Here is a 24,995-nt window from a genome sequence, read left to right as displayed (position 1 = left end):
CACAGAACAGGCAGCCTAAACATCGATATCCTGGGCAGATCAGCCCACCCTGCCTGATCAAGGTGGAGTGCCAAAGAAATGGGCAATAAAAACCTTAATAAAGAAGCAGATGGATGCAAAGGATCTGTTTGTGTGTAACGTCTGTGTGTTGCTGAAGGCAGTTTTTGCTTTGTTTGGGTCTTGGCACTGTGACTGCAGCTAGCGTGGGCTGAGAGACAGGATTCTGAGCCATGAAGGCCCTGGTGAGATTTATTCCTCTTTTCCCCTGGTTTTCTGGCAGGAGATGCAGGCAGATGCGGCAGCCACGATTAAAAGAAAAGCAAAACGCATCTCCTCAGTGCCAGGAGCACAAACTCTCTGCTTTTCACCCCCAGCCCTGTCTGCAACATGGCCACTGCCTACCTTTTGGGGATGTTGTTGAGGGCTAACCTAGGCACGTGAAGGGCTTAGACTCTCCTACGTATTAACTGCATCAATATCCTACCTTTCCGACAAGTACAAGGCAGCGTACAGCTCCTCGTTTTACCCCACAACACCTCTGAAAGGTGGGCTAAGCCGAGGGAAAGTGTGAACTTCATGGCTGAGTGGGGATTTGAAGCCGGATCTCCCTGATGCTACTTTCTGAGCCCAGAGATGGCAACCCCAGGGCCTTCCAGAGAGCCCTGGGCTCCAACTTCCATCATCTCTGACTGGTGGCCATGCTAGCCGCCGGGGCTGATGGGAGCTGGATTCCAAAGTGCCTTCATCAACTAACCATCACGACACAGTGGACCTTGAACTGCTCCTCTGCTAAATAGGCAATTATTTATTACTCGTCCACTCTTATCCAACCCTGAGTGCCCCCCTCTTTCTTTGACCGCAGCTCTCCACCCCCCACCCCCCTTGCCAGCCTCCATCCATCTTGGTCTGCCTCTCTGCCTCGACAAAATGGCGGGCGCCCATCCCTCCACACCCCAAATCCCATCAATGTCTGGAGCACGCAGGCGCGGCAACAGGGGGGTGGGGGAAACGCAGGAATTGTCAGCCAAGTCCAGGGGTGCTCAGAGACGCTGCCCCTTCCCCAGTATTGTCTGCAACCAATCCTCCTCAGTCCGACCCAACGGTGCTGGGCGCATTATAGAGGATGGAAGAGAGCATCTTGGAGAGGCTTTCTGCACCAAGGGGCCGAGGAGGCATTGTTGCCAGATGCCGGGATCAGAGTTCTCCGAAATCTCCGATTCCCACTCTCCAACCAGCTCGGAGGGCCTCAAAAAAAAAAAGGCTTGACATTTGTTCCGTCTTCCACAAAGGACCCTCCGCCGTGCCCCAAGAAGCCCCCCGGGGTCGCCGTGTCGGGTCCCCAGAGGCAAGAAGGCGTTCCCAGCACCTTCGGGGCCAAGGGCAGCTGGCGAGGGGGCGGGTCCCGCCAACCCCGTATTATTGGTGCCCAACAGGTGCGGGACTAGGGAGTCCCCCCCCCTTTCACTGCCCCCTATTTATTTCACCCCTCCCTTGTTCGTTTATTATTTGCTTTTAAAAGGGGGGAGACGGCGCAGGGAAGCTCCGCCCACCGCAAAAAAGCGCAGTGCCCGTAAATCAATGCGGTGGACGTGGTGGGAGCCGCCCTTCCTCCCCCCCCCCCCGCGCGCATGTGCACGTTCCCGCAGCCCCCTTTCGCTCGCAGGGTTAGCGCAAAACAACGCCGGGGGGCGTCATCCAGGAGCTACAGCATGGGTGATGAATGGGTCATTCAGGCGGCTGTCAGGGAGCCTGCAAGCAGATGGCGTTGGAAATGAATGAAGGGCTGTGTTTGTCAATGTGGGGCTGGTCCGCGGAGGGGCTTTGGGGGGAGAGTGAGAGGGAGAAAAGCAGGAGGAAGGGGGGGGGGAGAAGGGAATTTCCCGGGGCTATCTGGGAGGGAGGGAATAGGGTGCAGGAGACCTTTGTTATAGAAGGCATTTTTTTTTACAACAAGGAGCGCATTCAGAAATCCCAAGGGGTGGGTGGCAGGCAGGCATCTCAAACATGTTAGGGGGTCGCGGGGCAGGTTGAAGCGTATGGACGGAGGAGCAACAAAGGTCTGGAAAACGAGGGGTGGTCTCTGGCAGGAAGGGAACGCCGCGTTCGTTTGGCTCGCTCGGGAAACAAGGGGAATGGCCACATGTCCCATTGGCCCCCTTGGAGCTGAAAAGCTGAGCCATGTCTCGGTCAAGGCCCCCTAATTTACATACTCAGCCCCCAAAACTCCTTAAAATAAAAAGGAGTGGGGTGAGAGAACATAAGGATCACATTGCTAGATCAAGCCAAAGGCCCATTTATTGCAGTGTCCCCGGAATCTGATATTCAGAGGTAGACTTTATGTGGTGAGGGAGGCTCTGTTCCTAACTAATTGTGGGAAATGAGTTACAGTCATACCTCGGCTCCCGAACGCCTTGAGAGTTAAATGTTCCAGCTCCCGAACAATCGAAACCCGGAAGTGAGTGTTCCATTTTCCGAATGTTGCTTTTGAAACCGAACGTCCGGTGGGGCTTCCAACTGGCTGCAGGAACTTCCTGCAGCCAATCAGAAGCTGCACTTTGGTTTCCGAACGTTCGACTTCCAAGGTACGGCTGTACATGAGAAGCCGTGATGGCTTTCTCAACCCTTACAAACCAACCTGCAAAGGAGGGCCAGTATTATTTTTTGCAGATTGGGGAGGCAGGTGGAGGCCTAAGTTAACAGTCTGTAAAGACTCGCTTGCTCACTGACAGCAGGCAAAATGCTAAAGTTCCCGTTTCTGGACTGAACCACATTAGACTAGATACAAGAAGGGAAGGGATCACATGGTCAGATGCTCCTCCAGACTAAATTTGTTCCACACAGAAAGCTAGAATGTCAGGGAAAAGTGGTCTAGCCTAAGCTTCTCACCCGATAGGCAAGGTTTCCGTTTATTCATTGAGAAAACATTGAACTGTATGAAAGCCACAACCATGAATTGTAATCTGCGATGGTATATTCTACAGAGGACTTCTATTTGATAGCTTGCTGTTGGCATGATATAGGCCTTAGTCAAGCTATTATCTGTAAGTATTGCAGGAAGGAGGGCAAGGAAGCCCATCTGTAAAATGAGGATAGTAGTACTTTCCTACCTTGCAAGAAAGTTGTAAGCCCACCTAGAAAGTTCACAGCTGGCCTGAGATCTGAACCAGCAGCTTTACAGCTCACATTCTTTGACTCTGGGATAGCAGTCATGGCTTTGCCTTAAGCAGCAGGGGTGGGGAAACTCAGATCGGCCCTCAGGGCTTCCCTATCTGGCCCTCGGTCCTCTCCCTAGGCCACATCCCCTCCCCTCTGTGAGTGTGCAGAGAGTGAGACACCTCTGACTTTGGTGCAGCTGGAAAGTAACTTCCTCTACAAATTTATGCTGCATCCTTTGCTCCGCTCACTCTGGCCTCGCCCCAAGCCCAAGCCTGTGGCCCTTAGAAGATCCCTGAGAAGAGAATGTGGCCCTTGGCTGATGACACTTCCTTTGCCTCTCCCCTGGGGAATGCTGGGTCTTGTAGGCTGGTGAGGATGCTGAGTTGTTAAAGAAACCTTGCCCCTTTCCCAGGGTGCACTGGGGAAAGGGGTAGACGGCCAGCTTTCAGCTTTTAACACAGATGCCCTCCCTAAGAGGAATCCGCAGCCCAAATACATTAGCAGTCAATTATGTCGCGTGCCCATGCAAAACCCACCCTTTCCCCCCACTGCCGCGGCTCCCCCTTCCCTGGCCGTACCTCTCCAGCAACAAAAAACAGCAGAGGAGCCTCTTCGTCTTTGGCTTTGTATTTGGCAATTATTTTCTCGGCAATGGGCTGGATCAGCTGCTTGGCGGCCTCGGACTCCCCGTCATCGTCAGAATCTGCAGGGCAAGAGATGTGGAGGAAAAATGATACGCATCAGCTTCAAGGTTCCAGTCCTCACTTTTTAAAAGCAACTCCTGTCTGTGTATCCTGGGAGGGCTTTGTGTATGGTGCAGTTTCAGCTACATGGAAGCTGAACGGTACAGCAAAGACAACACCCACACCCACACACCACGGGTGCTTTCTACACTTATGTGAAATTGTGGCATGCATTTGTTACTGGAAAGCATCGAATACACACCCACACACTTCTTCAATCAGCTTAGAACATTATAAGAAGAGCCCTGCTGGGTCAGACCAGAGGCCCATCAAGCCCGTGGCCATGCAGCCTGACATCCTGTTCTCACAGGGGCCAGGGAAGCCCACATGGGAAGCGAGGTGCAATGGTGACAGCCCCCCCCCACTCGTGATCCCCTCCTCCTGGTGATTCACAGGCCTACTGCCTCTTGCACTGAAGGGCACTGAATTTAAAGCAATCTCTAAAAACAAAACAAGCCAATTCCAGGTACTTTTTAAAATATAAATGAATACCTAACAGGGCAATCTGTATAACAGGGTCTGATATAAAGTTTTCGCTTCCCACCTTCCTAAAAGTTGTACGATAGATCACTGCTTTGGGGGTTTCTACAAACAGTCCCCCGTTCCGACCTGCTCTGAGTTAAGGGCAGCGGTTTGGGGCTTTGACAGTCTCTTTGTCTAAAGCCGGCTGGAATGCGCAGGCCTCACCCGCAAGAACCCCGAAGGCCAAAGCCACACTGCTGACTCGATTAGGAACGTTTTGAATGTTGCGGTGCTTGTGTCTGGATTGGCTGTGTAATTTCAACCATGGGATGTCAGCTTGCAAAGACCTGTGAGTTGAGCTCCCTGTTCCTCTCGCTTTTTTAAAAATTTAAACAAAGAACAAGAGAGGCTGAAGACACAGACAATCCCACCCACTCTCCGTGTTTGCATTTGGGGAGAAAGATTAATAATGGGATTAATTTTTTTCTCTCCCCTTCTCCCCCCACCAACAAAGCTAATTGGCTGCGCTCCAGCTCCTGTGCCTCCAGGCTGACCTCCCAAGTAGGTGGCAAATATATACGGCACAAAGCTGATTAATAATAGTCACAGATGCAGCTCTGTGTAAAGACACATACACACACACCTCTCCAAGCTGTTCTGAGGCTCCTGCTGTTTAATTTAAAGGAGGGGGGGTCACGAGGAAAGAGAGATGGAGAGACGGGAGACTGTAAAACGGGGCTTTGCTGTCGGGCTAGATCGATAGGGGAGGGTGTCCCACAGCTGAAAGGACAGCTGAATTATCTGGGAAACTTTCAGAGCAATTTTAAATGTGTGTGTGTGTGTTTGGGGGGGGGGGTGTCACAGGAAGCCAGGTCCTGCGTCTCATCACAACCCCATGAAAATACTGGCAAGAATTCATGATGTGGTCCTGGCTCCAAAATTTAGATTCCAGGGAATCAAAAGCTTCTTTTTTTAAAAAAATAATAATCAAGTTTCTAGTCCATTTGGGTGCAAAGATGTTCAGAAAACATGGGAGCAATGCCTGCTGGAAACTCAGAAGCCACAGGGAGGGAGGGTGTCATTTTTGGTATTTAACTTAATGCAGCAGCAATTCAAGTGTCAGAAGGCACCTGTAACTTGCCCGTTGATTTTCATGATGACTGTTTCAAAAGTCCCTTGTCCCTATCCCTTTTTGTTGTTGTTCTTGTTAACTTTGCTGCATTTAATGTGCATTCTGCAGCTGACCTCCCTTGCAATCTTTAATTTCGATTTAATTATGTTGCTTTGAATGTATACTTCATATTTGACTTTCTTCAATCATGTTTCATTCTGGATTGTTTTATTTGGTGTTTAAATGTGTTGTAAACAGCTTTGAGATTCCCCCCCCCCTTAAAAATAGAAACCGGCATAGAAATGAAAATAATAATGATAATGATCATAATGATAATAATAATAATAGCAGTAGCAGCACCTGAAGAGGAATTTCAGGAGCCAGAGTGGTGCAGAGGTGAAGGGGGGGGGCAGCTGTAGAACAGCAAGATCTCTATAGAGGTATAGATGCTGTCAGGTGACAAATCCCATCAGCACATGCCAGAATGGCCAACGGTCAGGGGATGAAGAGGTTTGCAGCTGACAAAATCTGGAGGAAGCCACAGTGGCTACCCCAATCTAACTTTATTTACTTCGTAAAAAAATTATATACTACTTTACTTAATGTGGGTTTTTTAAGCACAAACCTCAAAACAGTTTACAAAAAGAATAATACAATAATGCTATAACCCACCTTGAGACCTTAGGGTGAAGGGTGGGTAAACAAATAACCAATAAAATTATCAGTAAAAACCGTTCTCTGAAAAGCATTCGAAAAAGAAGTAAAATCCACAATAAGCTAAAAACAGATTAAAACACATGCCAGCATTCTACATGTCATGTCTGGTTTTGTCTAAACCAGGGGTTAGCAAACTTTTTCAGCAGGGGGCTGGTCCACTGTCCCTCAGACCTTTTGGGGGACTGAACTATTTTTTTTTGGGGGGGGGGATGAACAAATTCCTATGCCCCACAAATAACCCAGAGATGCATTTTAAATAAAAGGACACATTCTACTCATGTAAAAACACGCTGATTCCCAGACCATCTGCAGGCCGGATTTAGATGGTGACTGGGTCGGATCTGGCCCCTAGGCCTTAGTTTGCCTACCCATGGCCTAAACGAAAAGGTTTTTAGGGGGTGCTGAAAAAAGTACAATGAAGGTGCCTGCTTGATGTCAAGAGGCAGGGAGTTCCAAAGGGTGGGTTTTGCCACATTAAATGATGGATTTCTTACAAAGGCGGAACAAGTATTATGTGGCGCCTGTAATGGTGCCAGTTCCACAGATCGAGGCAATATATATACTAGGGTAAGGCAAAGAAGCTGAAACAGCCTCATCAACCATAGCTATGTGCTAACTCCCATATCGTCTCCTTATTCTTTTTTTCAGAGAGCAGGGTATAAACAAAAATAACATAAAATAAACCATATAAGGAAGACAGAAAAACAATTTCTTTATTTGAATTGTTGGAATACTTTGTCAGTCTTGTTTGCTACACGTGTAACAAGTAATGAAATAAAAAAGAAAGATACTGTATTAAGATTTTTTAAATAACTGGGTGTTATGTATAAACTACGAAGAAGAGCTACAGATGAAATATTAACTGCTGTCATTCATTCAGGCTAATTCAAAACAGCATTTGTGAACCATGTGCTGTTGTAGCTAACGACTGCATTTAAAATTTTGGACTGTCTTGCAGTTTTATTATGTTTACATTATCATTTCAGCACACTTTTATTGTATTAAGGGGCCATTGTCTGGTATTTTAATATGCACTGGTTTGGAATCAATATGGGGGGAAAGGAAAATATAAAAAAGTGGAATGAAATTGGGTAAACTGAAAGGTTTTCAAATATTCAGCTGAATTAATTGCTCAATTAGGATAGGTTCCTTTTGATATGAGATGGCTGGGTTAATTGAATTATTGATCGCCGTGATTATATATATACAGGGATGGAGCATCACTAAAGCTTTCAGTATACATGTATATATAAATTTATTTTTTTTAAAGTAATACAGAAACAACAACAGCCCTAACCAGGAAAAAAAAAAAAGAAAAAGGACAAGGTTTTCCCTAGGCAGAGTAATGACAGGTACTCATTAGCAGAGGGCTTGACATTTGTCATCATGGCAACAGATAAGAGTTCTAGGTCATTTTCACCCCGCAAGGACACAGCACGATCCACCCTCTAACCGAACCCCTGGAAACGATTCCTGGATTATTTGTTCCCCCCGCTGAATTTCTGCCCCACAGGCAAGCATGGAAGGGGGGAGGATGTTATTATGCTGCTGGGATAACTCTCTTCCAGAGTGGTCCATCATTAGCCAGACGGGGCCGTCCTATCAATCATTCCCCACTCACCCGCAGGGAGCGCAACAATCTATTCCCACCCCCGGCTACAAGAGTCGGGTTCCCGGTGGGCTGGAGGACCCTCACGCAGCAGCGCTTTGCTGAATAAATAAGAAGGGTCACAGTGAGCTCAGCTTGAACAGAGAGCTAGAAAGCGGAGAGGAGAGTGAATTACTAGGGGGCAGCGGTGAGGGGGAGAACTAGGCTGACGAGCAGAGCTGCCCCATCTCAGTAGGACAAAAAAAGACAGCTTTGTCTAAGACCAGAGACTATTGTGTTTGTTTCACATATAACACACCTCAAGAACAGATGATGACACAGATAAAAACGTATTCCACTAAAACGAAGGGAACTGCTATACATGCTTAAAGCCATAATAAATAAAATGATCTATCTGAAGAGATACCTGATCAACAGACATGAATTCTGTTGATCAGGCATCTATTTGGATATATCATTTTGGGTTGTTGTTTTTTAAAAAACAAACAAAACAAACTTACTGTCTCTCTGTGCTATTTATTTCTGTAATGAAATCCATATACTGTTTGATTGCAACATAGCCTCCATTAAGCACAATCTGTCACATTGATTTTGTTGGACGTTATAATTTTGTTTTATTTTTTGCATTTAAGCATGTATAGACATTCCCATTCAGAATACATTTCACCTACAGCATTGTGAAAAATTGTATGATTCATTTCGTTGTAGCATTTTAAGCAGCAGCAAGTCTTAATTATCTATCTATCTGTATGAGAAACCATTTTTGCCTTTCCCAAAACACTTTTTGGGGAGCTGGGGGGAAGGTAACATTTCAGAGCGAAACAAACCTCAATGGTGCAATCTGAGTGCATTTAAACCCAGATTTGGTACTGCTACAACCAGAAAACAGGAACAAAATGGCGAGAGCCTAGTTTGAATGTCCATGTGTCTTTGGGTCTGTCTGCCTTCGTGTGTGTGTGTGTGCGCGCGCGCCTAAGCATCTCACAAGGGAAGGACACAACTGTGATAAAGGCAGGAGATGTACAGCTTACACAAGCAGCGTTGCAAAAGACGAGCCGTTCCAAGCACTAAACGGTCTCAAGTGTGCGCTCGTGCGAAAAAGCGTTTGTGTATTTTCAAGCACTTTGCAGACAAAACAGCGCTTTACAAAAGGTTAAGCGTCAGATCAAATCTAAAGCAAAAGAATTAATTACGTGGGGAGGTGTTACGCTCACCGCCCCCGTTTTCCCCCGCGGCCGCCGATACAAACCAAGAACTGTTGGGGTTGGTGGGGGGGCTTAGATGTACGTGCCGTGAAAGAAGCGCAATTGGCCCCGCACTCCAGGGGGGTTACAGACAACCGCATTCAGACACAGCTTGAGTCCTTGGTTGGGTGGAGGGGGAGAAGGCTCCAGGGGCAGAAACAGGAAACGGATGAATGTGAGGCTTGGAGTGCCGCCATTGTAAGGGAACTGATCAGGCACAGCATGGCTGCAACAGGGGAACAGCTCATCCGATTAAGGTACCACATCACCGTGGGTGGGTGGGGTGTTGCTTGCAGGGGGGAGATGTAGCCTCATGCTGAACGGAGATTTCCACTGGGCTGGAAGCCCTAACCCAAATTCAGAACCGGAAACAACAGCTGTGTAGCTAGTGGGGACACACCAGGGAAGAGAAGATCGCAGCTGCTGTGCTCTTTCCCGGGATTTCCAGAGCAGGGTGGCCTCCAGATGTTGGACTACAACTTCCATCAGCTCCAGTCTGCATGGCTAACAACCAGGAATGATGGGAGTTATAGCCCAGTGATGCCCAAAGAGCCACTGCTTCCCCATGCCTGGGATTAACATGTCATCCAAGCCCGGGAACGGAGTCACAGTCTCTCCTCCTTGACCCAAGACTTGTCCTATGGCTGCAGGTTGTGGTCACAGAGGAGAAAGCCTAACAGCGACCCCAGGGTTTGGGGAGCACACTAAGGCAGGGATGGGGAACCCTTTTCAGGCTGAGAGCTGCATTCCCTTCTGGACAACCTCCCGAGGGCCACATACTAGAAGTGGGCAGGGGCAGAGGGGAAAGTGGGCAGAGAAAGAAATGCAGATTTTGCCTTTGTATGGTATTCTAGTTTCTAACACATTCCCATTCTCTCTCTCCCTCTCTCCTCTATTCTCCACCCAAGCAAGCAGTAGGCATGCTCAGAGTTCAAGGGCACATTTCCAGCCAGGCCCATTAAAAAACAAAAAACAAGGAGGGTTTGAAACTGACCCATGAGGATAATGGCTTGGAGAGAGTCCCAAGGGCCAGACAGAGGCATATGGAGGGCCACATCTGACCCCCAGGCTTGAGGTTCCACCTGGTATGTTGCTTCTGGCTAGAAACAGAGTGTGTGTTGCAGTCTTGAGGACGGAAAAATTTCCAAAGCCACTTCTACAACTTTCAGGAAGAGAGGTGGTGTTTCTGATCTCTGCAACCTTCCGAGTGGAGAAGAGGCAGGTGAGGAAGCGGCTGCCGCAGTTGGGGGAATCCCTTACCTACGAAGAGGACGAGGCAAGGGCCCTCGTTCAGCTGGACGGCGTTGGAGTCGGTCAGCTCCAGGACGGGTTTGGGGTGCCAGGGGAACTCCCGGCACTCGATGTCGTTCAGCACCTCCACCCGGCCTTGTCGCGTGATCACGTCCCCCTTGGGGTCCAGGACTATGAGGGTCGGGATGCCTGGGATAGGGACAGAGATCAACAGCAAGGTGAGCCTCTGTGTGGGCAAGGTGCATACAAAGAGGGAGACGGTGATCCTCAGTTACAGAGCATTTGCATGCGGACGGTCCCAGCTTCAATCCCCAGTGGCTGGCAGGACCCCTGTCTGAAAGCCGGCACTGCCAGTCAGTGCAGGTAACACTGAGCTAGATGGATCAATGGTCTGATTTGGTATAAGGAAGTCTCTTCTGCTCTGTGGGGAAGAAAACCACAACTTACCGGTAGTTGCAAAGCTCTTTACTCAGAACCATAAAGAGTGCAATCTTACTGCATTTGCCCTCAGTGATGGCAGCATATAGCCCAATCTGGCTTCTGGTCACTGTGAGAACAAGACTAAATGTTCCACTGGCCAGCCTCTTCCTACGCTGCCCTCACTCGCCTTTTGACTTCACTTGCCCTCAGTGATGACATCACATAGGCAAATCCAGCCTTTGGCCTGATTCCGCAGCTGGACTCTTCTGATGTTAACTTTCACATACTGAAATATTCAGCCAGCTGGGTGTTTTCCTACCCTCCTTGCCAGCTTCTTTGGATCTCTGGACTGCTTTTGCCTCTCTTCAGGACCCCTACTGCCCTGATCCCCCTGCTGCCTTGGAAAAAAAAAAAATCTGACAGGTGTCAAGCGATGTCCCGCCTGCAGCCACCACCTGCCACTCAGCTGTCCAGGAATCAGGTTTCCCTAAATTGTGGCTAAACAGTGATGAGCCTGCCTCCTTCTCTAGTAGGCAGAGTGAAACTGATTTTATGTAGGATAGTTAATAAAACTGGGGTTTTTTGTTTTGCGGTGTGAGGTAGGAGAAATTCATTCATGAGCAAGCTCTATGTAGCACTAAGCCAGAAGTATGGAAGTAACAAGTCAAGAGCGATAGGTGCCGCAGGGCTCAAACCTGCAGCTCACCAGGACAGGAGCTGCTTCCTTGCTTATTGAGCCCCTGCCACGTTGGCCAGTTTCGAGGAGGGACTGACACCCCATCTCACCAGCCAAGGAGTCAGGTGAGCCACAGGATCACAGGAAGCTACTTTACACTGACAAGCAGACCACCTTTGCAAAAAGCAAAGTCTTAAGCTTTCATAAGGACTAGGAACTTGCTTTTTAAAAAAGAAAAAAAAGTATGCTGTAAGTTATGTGACGAAATGTGGTATATACCAGTGCATTAAGAATGAATGAAGGAATAAAAAATAAATCTGAGATGGACTTTTTTTTTTGAGGTGCTGAAATTGGTGAGCAACAGTTATTGTTTCTTTTTTTTTGTGGTGCATTATAGGCACAGCTGTTGCAATCAAGCTCTCTCAGTCAGCAGACCATGACTCTCTTAATCTCAGGCTCAAGGGTTTGGGCCCCACGTTGGGCAAAAGATGCTTGCATTGTATGTAGGGGGTTGGACTAGATGACCCTTGTGGTCCCTTCCAGCTCCCCAATTCTATGAGTCCTCTGGTTCTGTTTTAAATTTCAATATAATGTCCTCACCCCTGTCCAAAGAATATGGATCAGGGTTCACAGCCGGCTGTTGCCAGCCAAGTCTTTGCCAGGAATTTGCCCCACAAGCCGGCTGCCTTCAGAGCTTTCAGTTCATTCCCCACATTGTTTGCATTCTTCCTGCAACAGCTGCTTTTGTGCGGTGACCTACACCAAAAAAAACCAAAGTGATGATTCGACACGCAGGGAGAGGGAAATAAATCCCCAAACTGTGTGCTGAGAGGAAAAGCAAATTGAAAAAAAGGCACACAGGAGCACAACAAAGCTCAGATCTGCTGAGGAGTCTAAGTGCTGCCACTCTGCACGATACCCTGATCTGGAAGAAGGAGGAAGCCAATGACGGTGTCATGGACTAGGACCTGGGGGAAACTGGGTCTCTAATCCCTGCTCAGCCTTGAAACTCACTAGGTGGAAATGGGTCAGGCTAGCCTACCTCGGAGGGGCATTGTGAGGATTAAATGGGGAGAGCCATGTAATAATAATAAATAATAGTAATAATTTCAGCTCCATTAGAGATGAGAAAAGCCTAGAGAACATGAAGCACTCAGTACCACTTGGCACAAAGCCAACTATGTTTTATTTAGAACAGACCCACTGAAGATACACTTGGGCCCATTAATCTCATGGGGTCTACTCAAAGTAAAACATAGCTGGAGGCAAGCCAAAGTCTTTCATTTCATCTACTTCACACCTGGCTTCAGGTTGGTAGATGTTTGGGTTCTAGCAAAAGGCAAAAGAACTCTGACTAATCTTCTTTTCAGGGAATGAATGCAGCCCTCCAGACCTCTCTATCTGGCCCTTGGGTCTCCCTCACAGGTCACAGCCCTCACTGCCCCTGATTCAGTATTTTTGCTGTGCTGGGAATGTGCCATTGAACTCTGAACATGCCTCTTTGCTTGCTTGGATGGAGAATAAGAGGGGTGGGTGTCTATAAACTAACCCACTGTGAAAAAAAAATTTTTTGATGTTCCACCCACTTTCCCCTCTGGCTCTGCCTCCCACTGGCACACGGCCCCCAGAAGCTTGTCCAGAAAGCAAAGTGGCCCTCAGGCTGAAAAAATTTCCCTTTTTGCAATTATTTTGGCAACAGGGAACCCTGAACATAGGAACCTAGCAAGTGACCTTCTACAGAGTCAAATCACAGGTCCATCTAGCTCAAGATTCTCGCTAGATGTTATTGGACTCCAACTCCCATCAGCCCCAGGAAGCTTGGCCAACAGAGAGGAATGCTGGGAGTTGTAGTTCAAAGATGGCAGTATTACCCCCCCCCCAAAAAAAAATCTACAGCAACTAGCAATGGCTCCTCAGGGTCTCAGAGAGAGAGAAGGGTCTTTAACCCACCACCTGCCACCTGATTCTTTTAAAGGGAGATTATGTCAGATGCAGAACTGGTGGCTTTCAGCCTGCAAAACCACATGCTCTATCGGTGAGCTACAGCCCTTCCCAAGGTCAGGGGCTTGTGGGGATGAGGGTGGAGCCCTCCCTTCCCCAGCGCTGTGAATGGGAGCTTTCAGACACTCCCCAAATTAAGCTCTCGGGGTCTGTGTACAATTTCCTCCTGCAGATTTGATTTTCTTTTTCCTTTTCACAGAAAAAAATTAAAGTTAAAGCAAAAACCACCTCCAGGGCACAAGGCGAGAGGAACAAGAAAGCCTGTCATTTCCCTACTCAGGAAGGAAAACAGAAGCAGACACACGCAGCCAGCTTGGAACATCTCTAGCATAGCATCTCTAGCATAGCCTTCCTTAGCCTGGTGCCCCTGCCAGGTGCTTTGGACTCACAGCCATGTTTTGGGCTGAAGGTGTCCCCTCTACTTACGCGCAACCAACTCATGTGCAGTGCTGGAAAATAATTAAACAACTCCATTCGAACCCAGAAATGGCAGGAGAGAGCTGGAGTCCTCGTGACTCATGAGGAGACCCTCCTTGGAGCCCAGAGAGGACATCAGTGGGGGCATAGGAAGCCCTAAGGAGACTGGAGGTACAGAGGGGCTTTGTTTATGCTGCTCAGCCTCCCCATCTAACAACTGATGTGTGGGGTAGCGCAGCAGCCGTCTGGCTGTGTGTCCTCCAGCCTCTAGATGACCCCAATTCTAGTTGTGGATATTTTTGAATACAGTACTTTTGGTATGGATTGAAGAGAGAGCAGCAAAGAGGGTGTTTGGGGGGTGCGCCCCACTTTACACAATTTCACTTATGCACGCAGGGCCCCAGAAGGTTACCTCTGCGTTAAGTGGGGAGTCGCCTGTACAGCTCCCACCAGCCTCGTCCAACACAGGCCCAAATCTACTCCAAATAGCTCCAGTTTACTTGTGAGAGCTGAGAAAAAGGGGACTTTCGTGCCTCCCTAGCCATGCAAAGCCACAGCCCTTCTTCTATCCCTTAATGGGAGCCGTAGAGTCAGAAGGTTGCCCTAATTTGCATAGCCGCAACCCTTCCTCTCCCTTTCTTGATCACTCAAAAAGATAAGTGAAGGAGCTTTTTTCTGCTTTCTCTTCCACAGGTCACCTGTCAATAGTGGGTGGGGCCAGAGATGAAGTGGGTGGAGCAACAAATGTGAATGCAAACGTTCGCTCTTTCATTCATCCAAGGAAGAAAGAGGCATGAATCAGTGTTCAACAACACTTTCCCAGGGCAGGCAAAAATATTCAATGAGGGTACGAAGAAAGGCTGGGTGAAGGGTGTGGCCTGAGGGGTGTCCAGAGGGCCAGATGGAGAGACCTCAAGGGCCGCATCTCAAACCCAAACCCGAAGTTCCCCACTCCACCTCTATGGAGTGACAACAACATTGAGCCCAGAGGTTTGGCAAGTATAAGTACATACAACATTAATATTGTTATTAAATAGAAGACATTTGAAGGGAAGTTTTTAATGGTTGATGTTTTATTATGTTTTTAATATTTTACTGGGAGCTGATTGGAGTGGCTAGGGCAACCCAGTCAGATGGGCAGCATATTATTATTATTATTATTATTATTATTATTATTATTATTATCTACCACAGGTATTGCTATCCCCTCGTTATTTATTGAAATGTTTACAATTCAGGTGTTTAACAGAGTTGGGTACTTTTGCATATTCTTTGAACCGTTAAATTCCACCCACCGCCAAGATCAAAGGTTCCTTAAGCTGAATTCAAAAATGTAGCATTTTTTTTAAAATGGTTAAATCATTGTTCAGTGTCTTTTGGTTCTTGGCAGGGGTGTATTGGTTTTGAGTGTTTATCATTAACTATTTCATGCTTCCTTAGAAATCCCCTAAGGTCACCAGCAGGGCACAGCGGTGAAAATGACAAAGGGAAACGAGCAAATGACAAAAGCTAGGCAAAAGGTAGATCCGAGAAAACCTCCCCCTTGGACAGAGTTAAAAGAAGAAGGAGTAGAATGAGGCGAGGAATGCACAGAATGTAAGATGCTGCCTTCTACTGAGTCAGACCATCAGTCCATCTATTCTCAATAATGTCAACACTAACTGGCAGCAGCTCTCAAGGATTCCAGACTGGGACACCTTCCCAGTCCTTCCAGGAAATGTGGGAGATCGAATCTGGAACCTTCCGCAAGCAAAGTTGAGTGTTGTTGTTTTTTACTTTAAGACATTTTTAAGAATTTCATACAAGTAAACATTTTATAAGAGTTTTACACAAATATTCCAATAACTGGGATATAAGGAAACATGAACATTACATGTCAATACTAAACCTAATCAATGAGCTTTTTATTTTGGCACCACCTTTTCTAGCAAGGGCCACAAGTATGTTATGCACGACACATGCAATCCTAGGAAAGTTAGTTTTCAGAGAGGGTTTTTGTCCCACCTTGGATGCCGTAGAGCCGGTTGAGACGCGAGCGCCGAGAATCATCAGCATACGGGACGGCTAGCCAGGGCATCTCACTGAAATACTGCTTGAATGACTCCTCCGACCTGGAGGGGACAAAGCAAAAGGAGGCAGCCTTTTACCCTTTCCAGGTGGAACACCAACCCTGCACTGCGGAACAAGGTCTGGACTGCAGCGAACAAAAGCAGTCTGGTTGCAGTAGCCTTCGCAGGGCTGCTGTTGTGAAATCTGCTCTTTGCGAAGGGGGATGAAGCTGATCGGTGCTGTGGATTTGGCACGGGGGGGTGGCTAGCGGCAAGGCAGGGCGGCTGTGTGCACCCTATGATTTATAAAAGCGTAACGCGGGTGGCGCTGTGGGTTCAACTACAGAGCCTAGGACTTGCTGATAAGAAGGTTGGAATCCCCGTGACAGGGTGAGCTCCCGTTGCTCGGTCCCTGCTCCTGCCAACCTAGCAGTTTGAAAGCACGTCAAAGTGCAAGTAGATAAATAGGTACTGCTCCGGCTGGAAGGTAAACGGCGTTTCCGTGCGCTGCTCTGGTTCACCAGAAGCGGCTTAGTCATGCTGGCCACATGACCCAGAAGCTGTACGCTGGCTCCCTCAGCCAGTAAAGCGAGATGAGCGCCGCAACCCCAGAGTCAGCCACGACTGAACCTAATGGTCAGGGGTCCCTTTACCTTTAACAACCATACTAAGGTTGATATTAAGGAAACTTACCCATCCATCACTCTGGGGCCAGACACTCCAGCAATGGCGCTGCCCACACGGTTCCCCGCCCCCAAGTGTACTTTCCCCACTGTAATGAGGACTAGAAACTTGCTCTTCTTTGTATACTGTATATATAAATAAAGCAGGGGTGAAAACCCAACGTCTGTAAAATTGTGGGATATATAAAAACACTGCTAGGAGGTCCCACAGGGATTCTAAAAGCCACAGGAAGAGGCCACCAAAGAATAGCCTTGCACAATGGAAATGTAGTGCTAAGGTTGTCTGCTGAGTTTGGATTCGAACACCAGGAGCTGAGCAGGACCCCTGATCTCAAAGCCACACTGCAACTCATTGGAAAAGGACACCCAACTTTACTGGTATCAGTTGGTGTCTTTGAATTCCTTTTACTGTGGATGGGTTTTGTTAATCTGCAGCTGAGAGCCATTTGTTGCATTAGATTCCATCCCTTCCTTTGCTCCTGACTACCTTCTTGATGCTTCCCTTGCTCTGCAGGCTCTTCCCTGGGTCTCTCTGTCTCTGTCTCTGTCTCTCTCTGTCTCTATGCCTGCCTTACCAATCCCTGATTACCTTCTAGGAACTAAACTTTGGCACCTCTGTAGTGAGGACACAGAACCTCTCCAACAGGTAACAAGCCTGGGAAAAGTGCTTATGTGTCAAGGTCCAGAGCTCTGCAACTTAACATTTCACCAGGCAACGGGTCACACGCACCTTTGAACTGTATCTTAGGGACTAGAAACTGTGCTTTAAGAAAACCAAAAGCTGAGGCTCTCAGAATGCTTGATTCCACACTCAGAGCTCCGCTAATGACATACAGCCCCTGCTCCTGTCCCGCCGGCTTCTGGCACCCGCTTCCCCAGTGCCATGAACCACCTGCCAATCCCTTTTGACTGGCCAATAGCCAATCGCCTTTCATCCCCATGTCCTGTCCCTTCCCCACCAAGCGTAGCAGGAGCTGGTTCCAATGGCAGAGAGGCAGCTCTTACCTGTCTGCGCTGACAAAGACGATCTCAAATTTATGACCGGATTCCTTGATCTTACGATAGGATTCCACTAGTACCCGGGTGAGGCTTCTGCAGGGTGGGCACTGCAAAAGAAATAGCATGGGGAAGGTGGTACATTACTATTACACAGGCAGCCTCATGGCGAGTGGGAATTGCCTACGGGAAAAGGGTTTGGTCAACTGGGAGCAAGTGCTTTTCTTCCCATCAGGCTCTCTACATGCCAAAAATGACTTAAGTAGGTACCGTATTTTTTGCTCTATAAGACTCACTTTTTCCCTCCTAAAAAGTATGGGGAAATGTGTGTGCGTCTTATGAAGCGAATGCAGGCTGCACAGCTATCCCAGAAGCCAGAACAGCAAGAGCAATTGCTGCTTTCACTGCGCAGCGATCCCTCTTGCTGTTCTGGCTTCTGAGATTCAGAATATTTTTTTTTCTTGTTTCCCACCTCCGGTGCAATGCAAATAAAGAGTTTAACAAATGTTGGGCAAAAGATTCCTGAACTGCAGGGGGTTGGACTAGATGACCCTTATGGTCCCTTCCAACTGTACAATGCTAGGATTGTATGAAAACACTCCAAATGCACTTCATATACATTGTTGGAGGATGCTGGCAGTCACAGCTGCTGTACAAAAGGAGTCTGAATCATAACAAAACTTTCTGAGCCACAAACCATACAAAAATCCCCGCTATTAATTAAAAATAGACTTCTTCCCATTACAATCACTGATTATTCTTTACTTATAATTCATCACTACGTTAGTCAATACATGGCTCTGCTTGTGATGACTCAGTTGTAAGGGGAAGGCACTCTGTACATGCTCACGTGCACCCCTGAGCTCCATTCGCCACCAACACCCCCAAAGTGGTAAAGTTAAGAGCATAGCTCACCCAGTGTGCAGAGAAGTAAACCCCAACGTAGGAGCCCTCAAGGGTGCTGCTCTCCTGGGTCTGGCCATTATTTCGGAGGAGAGGCCCAGCAACCACGTCGCCAAATGGCCGGGCCCCCCAAGGGAACTCCAAACCTGGAGTAGGAGCGGGAGGAGCACAGCATAAAGCAGAGAAACGACTAACAACATCACAGCAGCACCCCATCTGTCTCGACCTGTATCCCCCCCAAAAGAGAATCCAAAATGGTGTCTGCCATCATGCAGGCCCAAGACTGGTGTCACTGCAGGAAAGTGCATTGTGGGAAATAAATCTGGCAGCTAGGTTCAGTTGCCAAGCACTGCTTAAACCCTCACAATGGCCCAGGAGATGGAGAAGGCAATTGGCCCACACTTAATCCTCAATGGCATCTCCACGTGGGGCTGAGGAAGACTCCCTGCCCCAAACCCTGGAGAGCTGCTGCCAGTCAGTGTAGACAAAACTGAGCTAGATAAACCACTCCTTATAAAGCAGTATATTGAAATTCTAATTAAATCAGCCTGTAATTCTGAACAATGAGGACTGGAATCTTGCTTTGTTCTTAGGAGAAGACCTGGAGCTTCCTATGCCTCCAATAAGTCTTTGATGAGGTTCGCCTGAGTGCATCGGCTTGCCTCAGTCTCTGCCATGCTCTCAGAAAAGGGCAACCGTGACCCACAAGAGGCAATGATGCAAAGATTTCCTTTGGCGTGACAAGCGAGAGCATTAAACACACAGCCTTACCTTCTGGGTCATCTCGAATTACCAAGAGGCCGTTCCGGCACACAACCTTTCCCGTAGTGGCATCTATAAATATCAGCGAGGGAATGTTGGACACTCGGAACTTGTTCCAGAGTTTCAACTGGAGGGAGGGGGAAAAAGAGAGAGAGAGAGAGAGATGTGGTAATGAGCTGCAAAAGCAAGGAGTGCAGTTATACTTAGAATCCTCTTGCCCCTTCCACTCTCCCTCCTCCCAGTTGCTGTCTCATGGTTCAAAAGCTCAGACTGTAAGCTCCTTGCGGCAGGGACCTAACTGGCTTTTCCGGTTACAACCAGAGGCCATTTTGAATAGAGGACGGAACTGTACAAAGCAGCGCTGATTTTAATAAATGAATTCAAAACCACACAGATTATTTTGGGTTTCTTAGATGTCCCAAGTGGCACCAGGTATGATAAATAAAAAATTTTAAAAATAAGGTAAAGAGAACAAATGAAGAGACCTGCTGGATCAGGCCAATCCAGTCTTCCTAGTCTTTCTAGTCTTCTCACAGTGGCCAACCAGATGCCCCAATGGGAAAGCCCACAAGCATGAATGGCAGCAACTGGTATTCAGAGGCATGTACTAACTGCCTCCAGCAATGGGAGTGGAGCAGAGCTCTTGCAGCCAGTAGTCACCAATAGCCTATCCTCCATGAATTTGTTCAATCCGCTTTCAAAGCCATCCAAGCTGATAGCCATCGCTGCCTCCTCTGGCAACAAGTTCCATTGTTTAAATATGTGCAAGCTGTTCTCTGGCCACTCTCCCCATGCCATGCATAAGATTCTATCATGTCGGAAGGCGGTGATTCTTAAAAATGCACCATTTGAAACCGCTGGCTTTCCACCAGCATGATTGTATGAGCCATGTGCAGATTCGTTCAGAAATGATTCATGAGATGGAATGAAGTAATGTGGTTTTAGCAGAAATGATATAAAGGATTAAGTAAAAATGGATTGTTAATTGGTGAAAGAACAGAATGTAAAATTATAGTATATTAAGATAAATCATCAGGATAGAAATAAAGATGGAAAGGATTTGCTGAAATATCTAATTGAATTAGAATACAAAAAAGGGAGGTGTGAGGAGGTCAAGGAAATAAGCAAAGGAAAGAAAGTTATGTAAAGGATTGATTTGTTGTTGTTTTTTTCTTTAATTATCTGCATCTTTTTCTGTTTTTTTTCCCTTTGTTTTTGTATTGTTCTGTATTTTTATTTTCTTTTTTCTGTTTAAATATGTTCTTTATTTTTTCTTTTTGTAACCTTTAAAATCTCAATAAAAATCTATTGGGGAAAAAAACCAGAATTGATTCATGAGCAAAGACAACAGCCCTTCCAGGTGGTCAGTTCAACCTCGTAAAACTTCAGCTGCAGGAGCTGAAGCGAGGTGGGGTTGCGAGGAAGGACACACTCTGGAAAACGCAGCCCTCACTCAACCAGTCGCTCACCCTGACAACAGCAGGCCTGCATTTTAAAACATTTCTAGAGCCAAAAAGGGTTTTTTTTTATGGAGTTCCCGCAGTCTTTAGAGGAGCTTCGGAATGTGTTTGCAAAGACTCTGGACGGAGTGTCCACTTAAAGGCGGCTAAAGCCTTCTGTTTATTTGGCCGGGCTTTGCAGCCCTTGAGACCCAGTGGAAGGGCGGCTGGGGTTGCATCAGCTTTCCTTGGCTGGGAGACAGGCGAGCGGGTTTCTCCTCCCGTCGCAAGTCAAGCGATGTGGCAGCAGCTCAGATGCTTAAGTGAACTGGAGAGGGCCTGCGCAGCTGGATCTCAGGAGGGTCAAGAGAGAAAAAAGGTCAGTTTTGCCAGAGAGAGGGAGAGAGAAGAGACGGAGGAGGGTGGAGAAGGAAAGGGAACCAGGCAGCCAAGAAGATCAAGTGGGGGAAATAAGCTCCACATTTGCTCCATTCACTAAAAGGAGGTTGCATCAAACCCAAGTTCTTACTAGGTTGGGAGGCTGCAGATGCTGTCTTTCTGGAACCAAGTGCTCTGCTGCAACCAAACAATGCAATTCAACGCCCGCAAGCTTCATTCAGCATTGTGTCAGCGAATAACACTTACAATCTGAACTGTATGGAATTCAAATTGTAACACACTAAAATACGAGAAATAAAAGAAGCAATATTTTTTCAAAACAACAACAACAACAACCATACAGCATCTAGCACAGGGTAGGACAATTGTTATTAACAGGCAGAACAAAAAAAATTCAAGTGGTCCATGAGGCATCCATGAGGAATCAATGCCTTGATGAAAGCAAGTATGCGCCATTTGGACTACTGCAGGGGTAAGCAAAGGATGAACATTCCTGCTTTTTTTCCTCTCCCCACCTTTTCCCTTTTTTGTCACGTCCTTTTAGAATGCAAGCTGGTGTTATTTAGACTGATTTGTAAGCAGCTCTGTAAGCTTTTCTGGCTAAGTAGCGGCATATAAATGCTTTCAATAAATGACCCAACTTTCTAGTCATGATTAATATGGCAGAGAATACATGAGCAGTGGTTATTTCCTCTCAGCCTTGCAGGCTGAATTCTACCAGCAGTTCTTACAGCAACCCTGGAAGGTAGACTGCTATCCAACCCTCCACCCAGCGCCACCAGACCACAACTCCTCATGGCACTGGAAATCTCCAGGCTAGACTACTGCTGTGCAATGTATATGGGGCTGCCTTTGAAGGTGGAAAGAGTAAATCAAATTGTCAGTCTCTAGCAGCTACCCTAGCTTGGTCCCTAAGATATGTAAAAATGGAAGATCCAAACAAGGCATGCTGAAATTCCTAAAGGTGAGCCATTTTCACTATAATCCCCCCAAAGACTATTTTTTTTGGGGGGGAGGGGGGAACAACACAGCAGGAATTCCTCCAGCAGAACCTAAACTCCAGTGGCTTATTCCGTCATTGTTCCCTGAGCATACTAGAGGGATGCCAAGATCCCTCTCGCTCCGTCTTTTCTGGAGGCTGGAGAGATTCCTGCACTTTTTTAAAAAAATAGCTGTTCCCATTAAAAAGGAAAAAAGGTCTCATCCAATATTGCTAAAAAAAACTCAGAGAACAGGGTGTGTGTCTCCCTCCCCACTTCAGCTCTTTCCGTTGCTAAGCTACAATGATCGCTTCAACAGCTAAACACTCTTGTAGTTTGCCTCGCTCGATGGTCTGAAAACACCACAGCTCATAGCTGGTGCAATCCTGACGACAGTATCAGTCTCGCAGGGGGAAAGAGGGTGTATGTGTGACTGGTGACTGATATCAGCTCCCCACAACCTGGAAAGCATTGGATTTTTTGGACTACAACTCCCAGCAGCCCTGACAAGCAATGGGGCGGACAAGAGCTTGAACCGTAGTAAAGAAACCATGACTTCGGATCGTAGTTATAGAGCCAGTGTGGTGCAGTGGTTAGAGTGCCAACCTAGGCTCTGGGAGACCAGAGTTCAAATCCCCATTCGGCTCTGAAGCTCACTGGGTGACCCTGGGACAACAACAGGTTTGTTGTGGGAATGAAATGAGTTCCTTGGACAAACAGGTGGGACATAAATGCAATTAATAAATATATAGCATGTGGCTCTATATTTATTATATAGAGTTTGGGCAATCAGACAGACCATGGCGTAAAAGCCTTAGGAACCTCCAGCCCTAAATAAGCAGTTTTCCCCAAACCACACTCACCTGCCCCACACCTGACAACATATGGGATGCAGGTAAGACACAACTCCTTTACAAGCTGGGCTCTCAAACAGCTGGGATCATCTATATTATGGTGGGGCAGTCACTCTCAGTGCCAATCGCAGAGAGCCCCTCTGAACTTTGATGGGCAGGCACTCCTCAAAAGTTTGACAATAGGGCAGTTGGTGCAATTAAGGATCTCACCCGCAGGGTAGATGAGGTACCCCATCTGGCTGGCCACTGTGAGAACAGAATGCTGGACGCGCTGGTAGTTCACAAAATGGGTATAACAAAATGCAAGAGAATGCTAAGCTGCAGATATCATTGGGAACACTGTAGTCCTAAACCCATCTGCTCCTATTTATTTTTCCTCCTCTCTCCTCCTCGCCCTTTCCTCGCTCAAATACATTAAGCCTTTGTATTATATATCTGTTGTTGACTTTGCATCCATATTGAAGTTGTATTTTTTTTTGCAGATGTATAAAACTTTTTTTTTAAAAAAAGTTTTAAAAATGGTATCAGGGAGGGGCAATTACTTCCCCAAACATGTCCCTTGAGCACCCTTTTAAAAAAAATACACACTAAGAAAGCCATTTCAAGAACTATCCCAGATGCAAGAGATTTTTCTGCTTCTAATTTTCTTTGAAATAAACATTTAAAGAAACATTTTTGGGGGTGGGGGGAAGAGAGAAAGCACAGAGGTGCCTTGCTGCTTTGGAATGAAAGCTCAGCTGTTTTCAAGCTTCACGAGAGGCTTTTTTGTGTTGGGGGGCGGGGGGCGGGTAAGAGCTTAACCATAATGGTAACAGATCTTTTCTTCTGTTAATTCTCTTTGCAGCAACCATCACTGGCCAAGCGGGAGAAAGCGGATTTGGTCTCGTCAAGGTGTCCAGAGAGACCTCCGAGGAGATGGCCAGAGATCTTGCACGCTGACAAAACCCGGATAGGGCAAACCGGGTGGGGAGCTTAGTATGAGCCAGCCAGCTTCAACAAGGAAAGAAAACAACTCCAGAAAAGAAAAAGGGTGAGGGGACACTTGGGTGTGGAAGGAGAGGCCAGGAGAATCAAATGGAGAGAGGGGTAGGGGAGGAATTTGGGAGAAGGGTTCTGCCCAACGAAGGCTATTTTCTTGACAACTCTCAGCCACTTTAACAAGCTAGCATTCCCTTTCAACATGCCAGGCAAGAGGGGTTAGGATTGGCATCTTGGGCCACATTCACACCACATGTTTTAAATGATGCCACTTTAAACAGCCACAGCTCCCCCCAAAGGATTCTGGGAGCTGCAGTTTGCTAAGGGTGCTGGGAGTTGCGAGGAGACACCCCAACTCTCCTCGCAGAGACAATTCCCAGAACGATTTAAAGATCAAAGGAAACGCTGGGAACTGTAGCTCTGGGAGGTAAATAGAAGTCTCCTAACCACTCTCTGCATCCTTTACAAATCTACAGCTCCCAGGAATCTCAGTTTGAAACCATACCAAACCATGCTTAGCTTGGCAAATGTGCTAGCAGTTGTATTAGGGTCGCCATATTTCAAAAAGTGAAAATCTGGACACAACACAGTTGCTGAACTTTTTTCTTTTTTCTTTTGCAAGCGAAATCTTTCCACTTTCCACTGTTTCTGATGGCCGAATCCTGGCTATGTTTGGGAAATTCTGGACATATGGCAAATCTTCTTATATATCTGCTCAAGCCCAACAGTAGGCAGAGCCAGAGACAATGATAGACAGAGCCAATTCAAGTCTGGTTTTGCCCCCGTACTGATTCCTGCTGAGTTTGGAGTTTGGATTTGATATCCCGCTTTATCACTACCCAAAGGAGTCTGAAAGTGGCTAACATTCTCCTTTCCCTTCCTCCCCCACAACAAACACTCTGTGAGGTGAGTGGGGCTGAGAGACTTCAGAGAAGCGTGACTAGCCCAAGGTCACCCAGCAGCTGCATGTGGAGGAGCGGAGACGCAAACCCGGTTCCCCAGATTACAAATCTACTGCTCTAATCACTACACCACACTGGCTCACAGTTCTATTGGGGGGGGAATCAGATTAAGGAGGAGGAGGATGACAGCAGATTCTGGGCTGGTTGCAAGTGTGGTGTAGTGGTTAGAGTGTTGGACTAGGAC

General features: G+C 47.2%; 1 protein-coding gene across 1 annotated transcript in view; it reads right to left on the bottom strand.

Annotated features, from left to right (window-relative positions):
- Positions 1–24,995, bottom strand: part of NXN (nucleoredoxin) — a 66,513-nt gene that overhangs the window by 3,872 nt on the left and 37,646 nt on the right. The window contains exons 2-7 of the mRNA XM_079955748.1: positions 19,209–19,326; positions 18,450–18,583; positions 17,544–17,644; positions 15,812–15,918; positions 10,303–10,482; positions 3,735–3,859 (exon numbers count right to left, since the gene is read on the bottom strand). Coding sequence (XP_079811874.1) covers positions 3,735–3,859; positions 10,303–10,482; positions 15,812–15,918; positions 17,544–17,644; positions 18,450–18,583; positions 19,209–19,326 — 765 coding nt within the window. The remainder of the gene's footprint in view (positions 1–3,734; positions 3,860–10,302; positions 10,483–15,811; positions 15,919–17,543; positions 17,645–18,449; positions 18,584–19,208; positions 19,327–24,995) is intronic.

Source organism: Podarcis cretensis (assembly GCF_951804945.1).
Source record: "Podarcis cretensis genome assembly, chromosome: 15".
NCBI lineage: Eukaryota > Metazoa > Chordata > Lepidosauria > Squamata > Lacertidae > Podarcis > Podarcis cretensis.
Note: the sequence above shows the minus strand (reverse complement) of the source record. Positions and strands in the feature narration are given on the sequence as shown.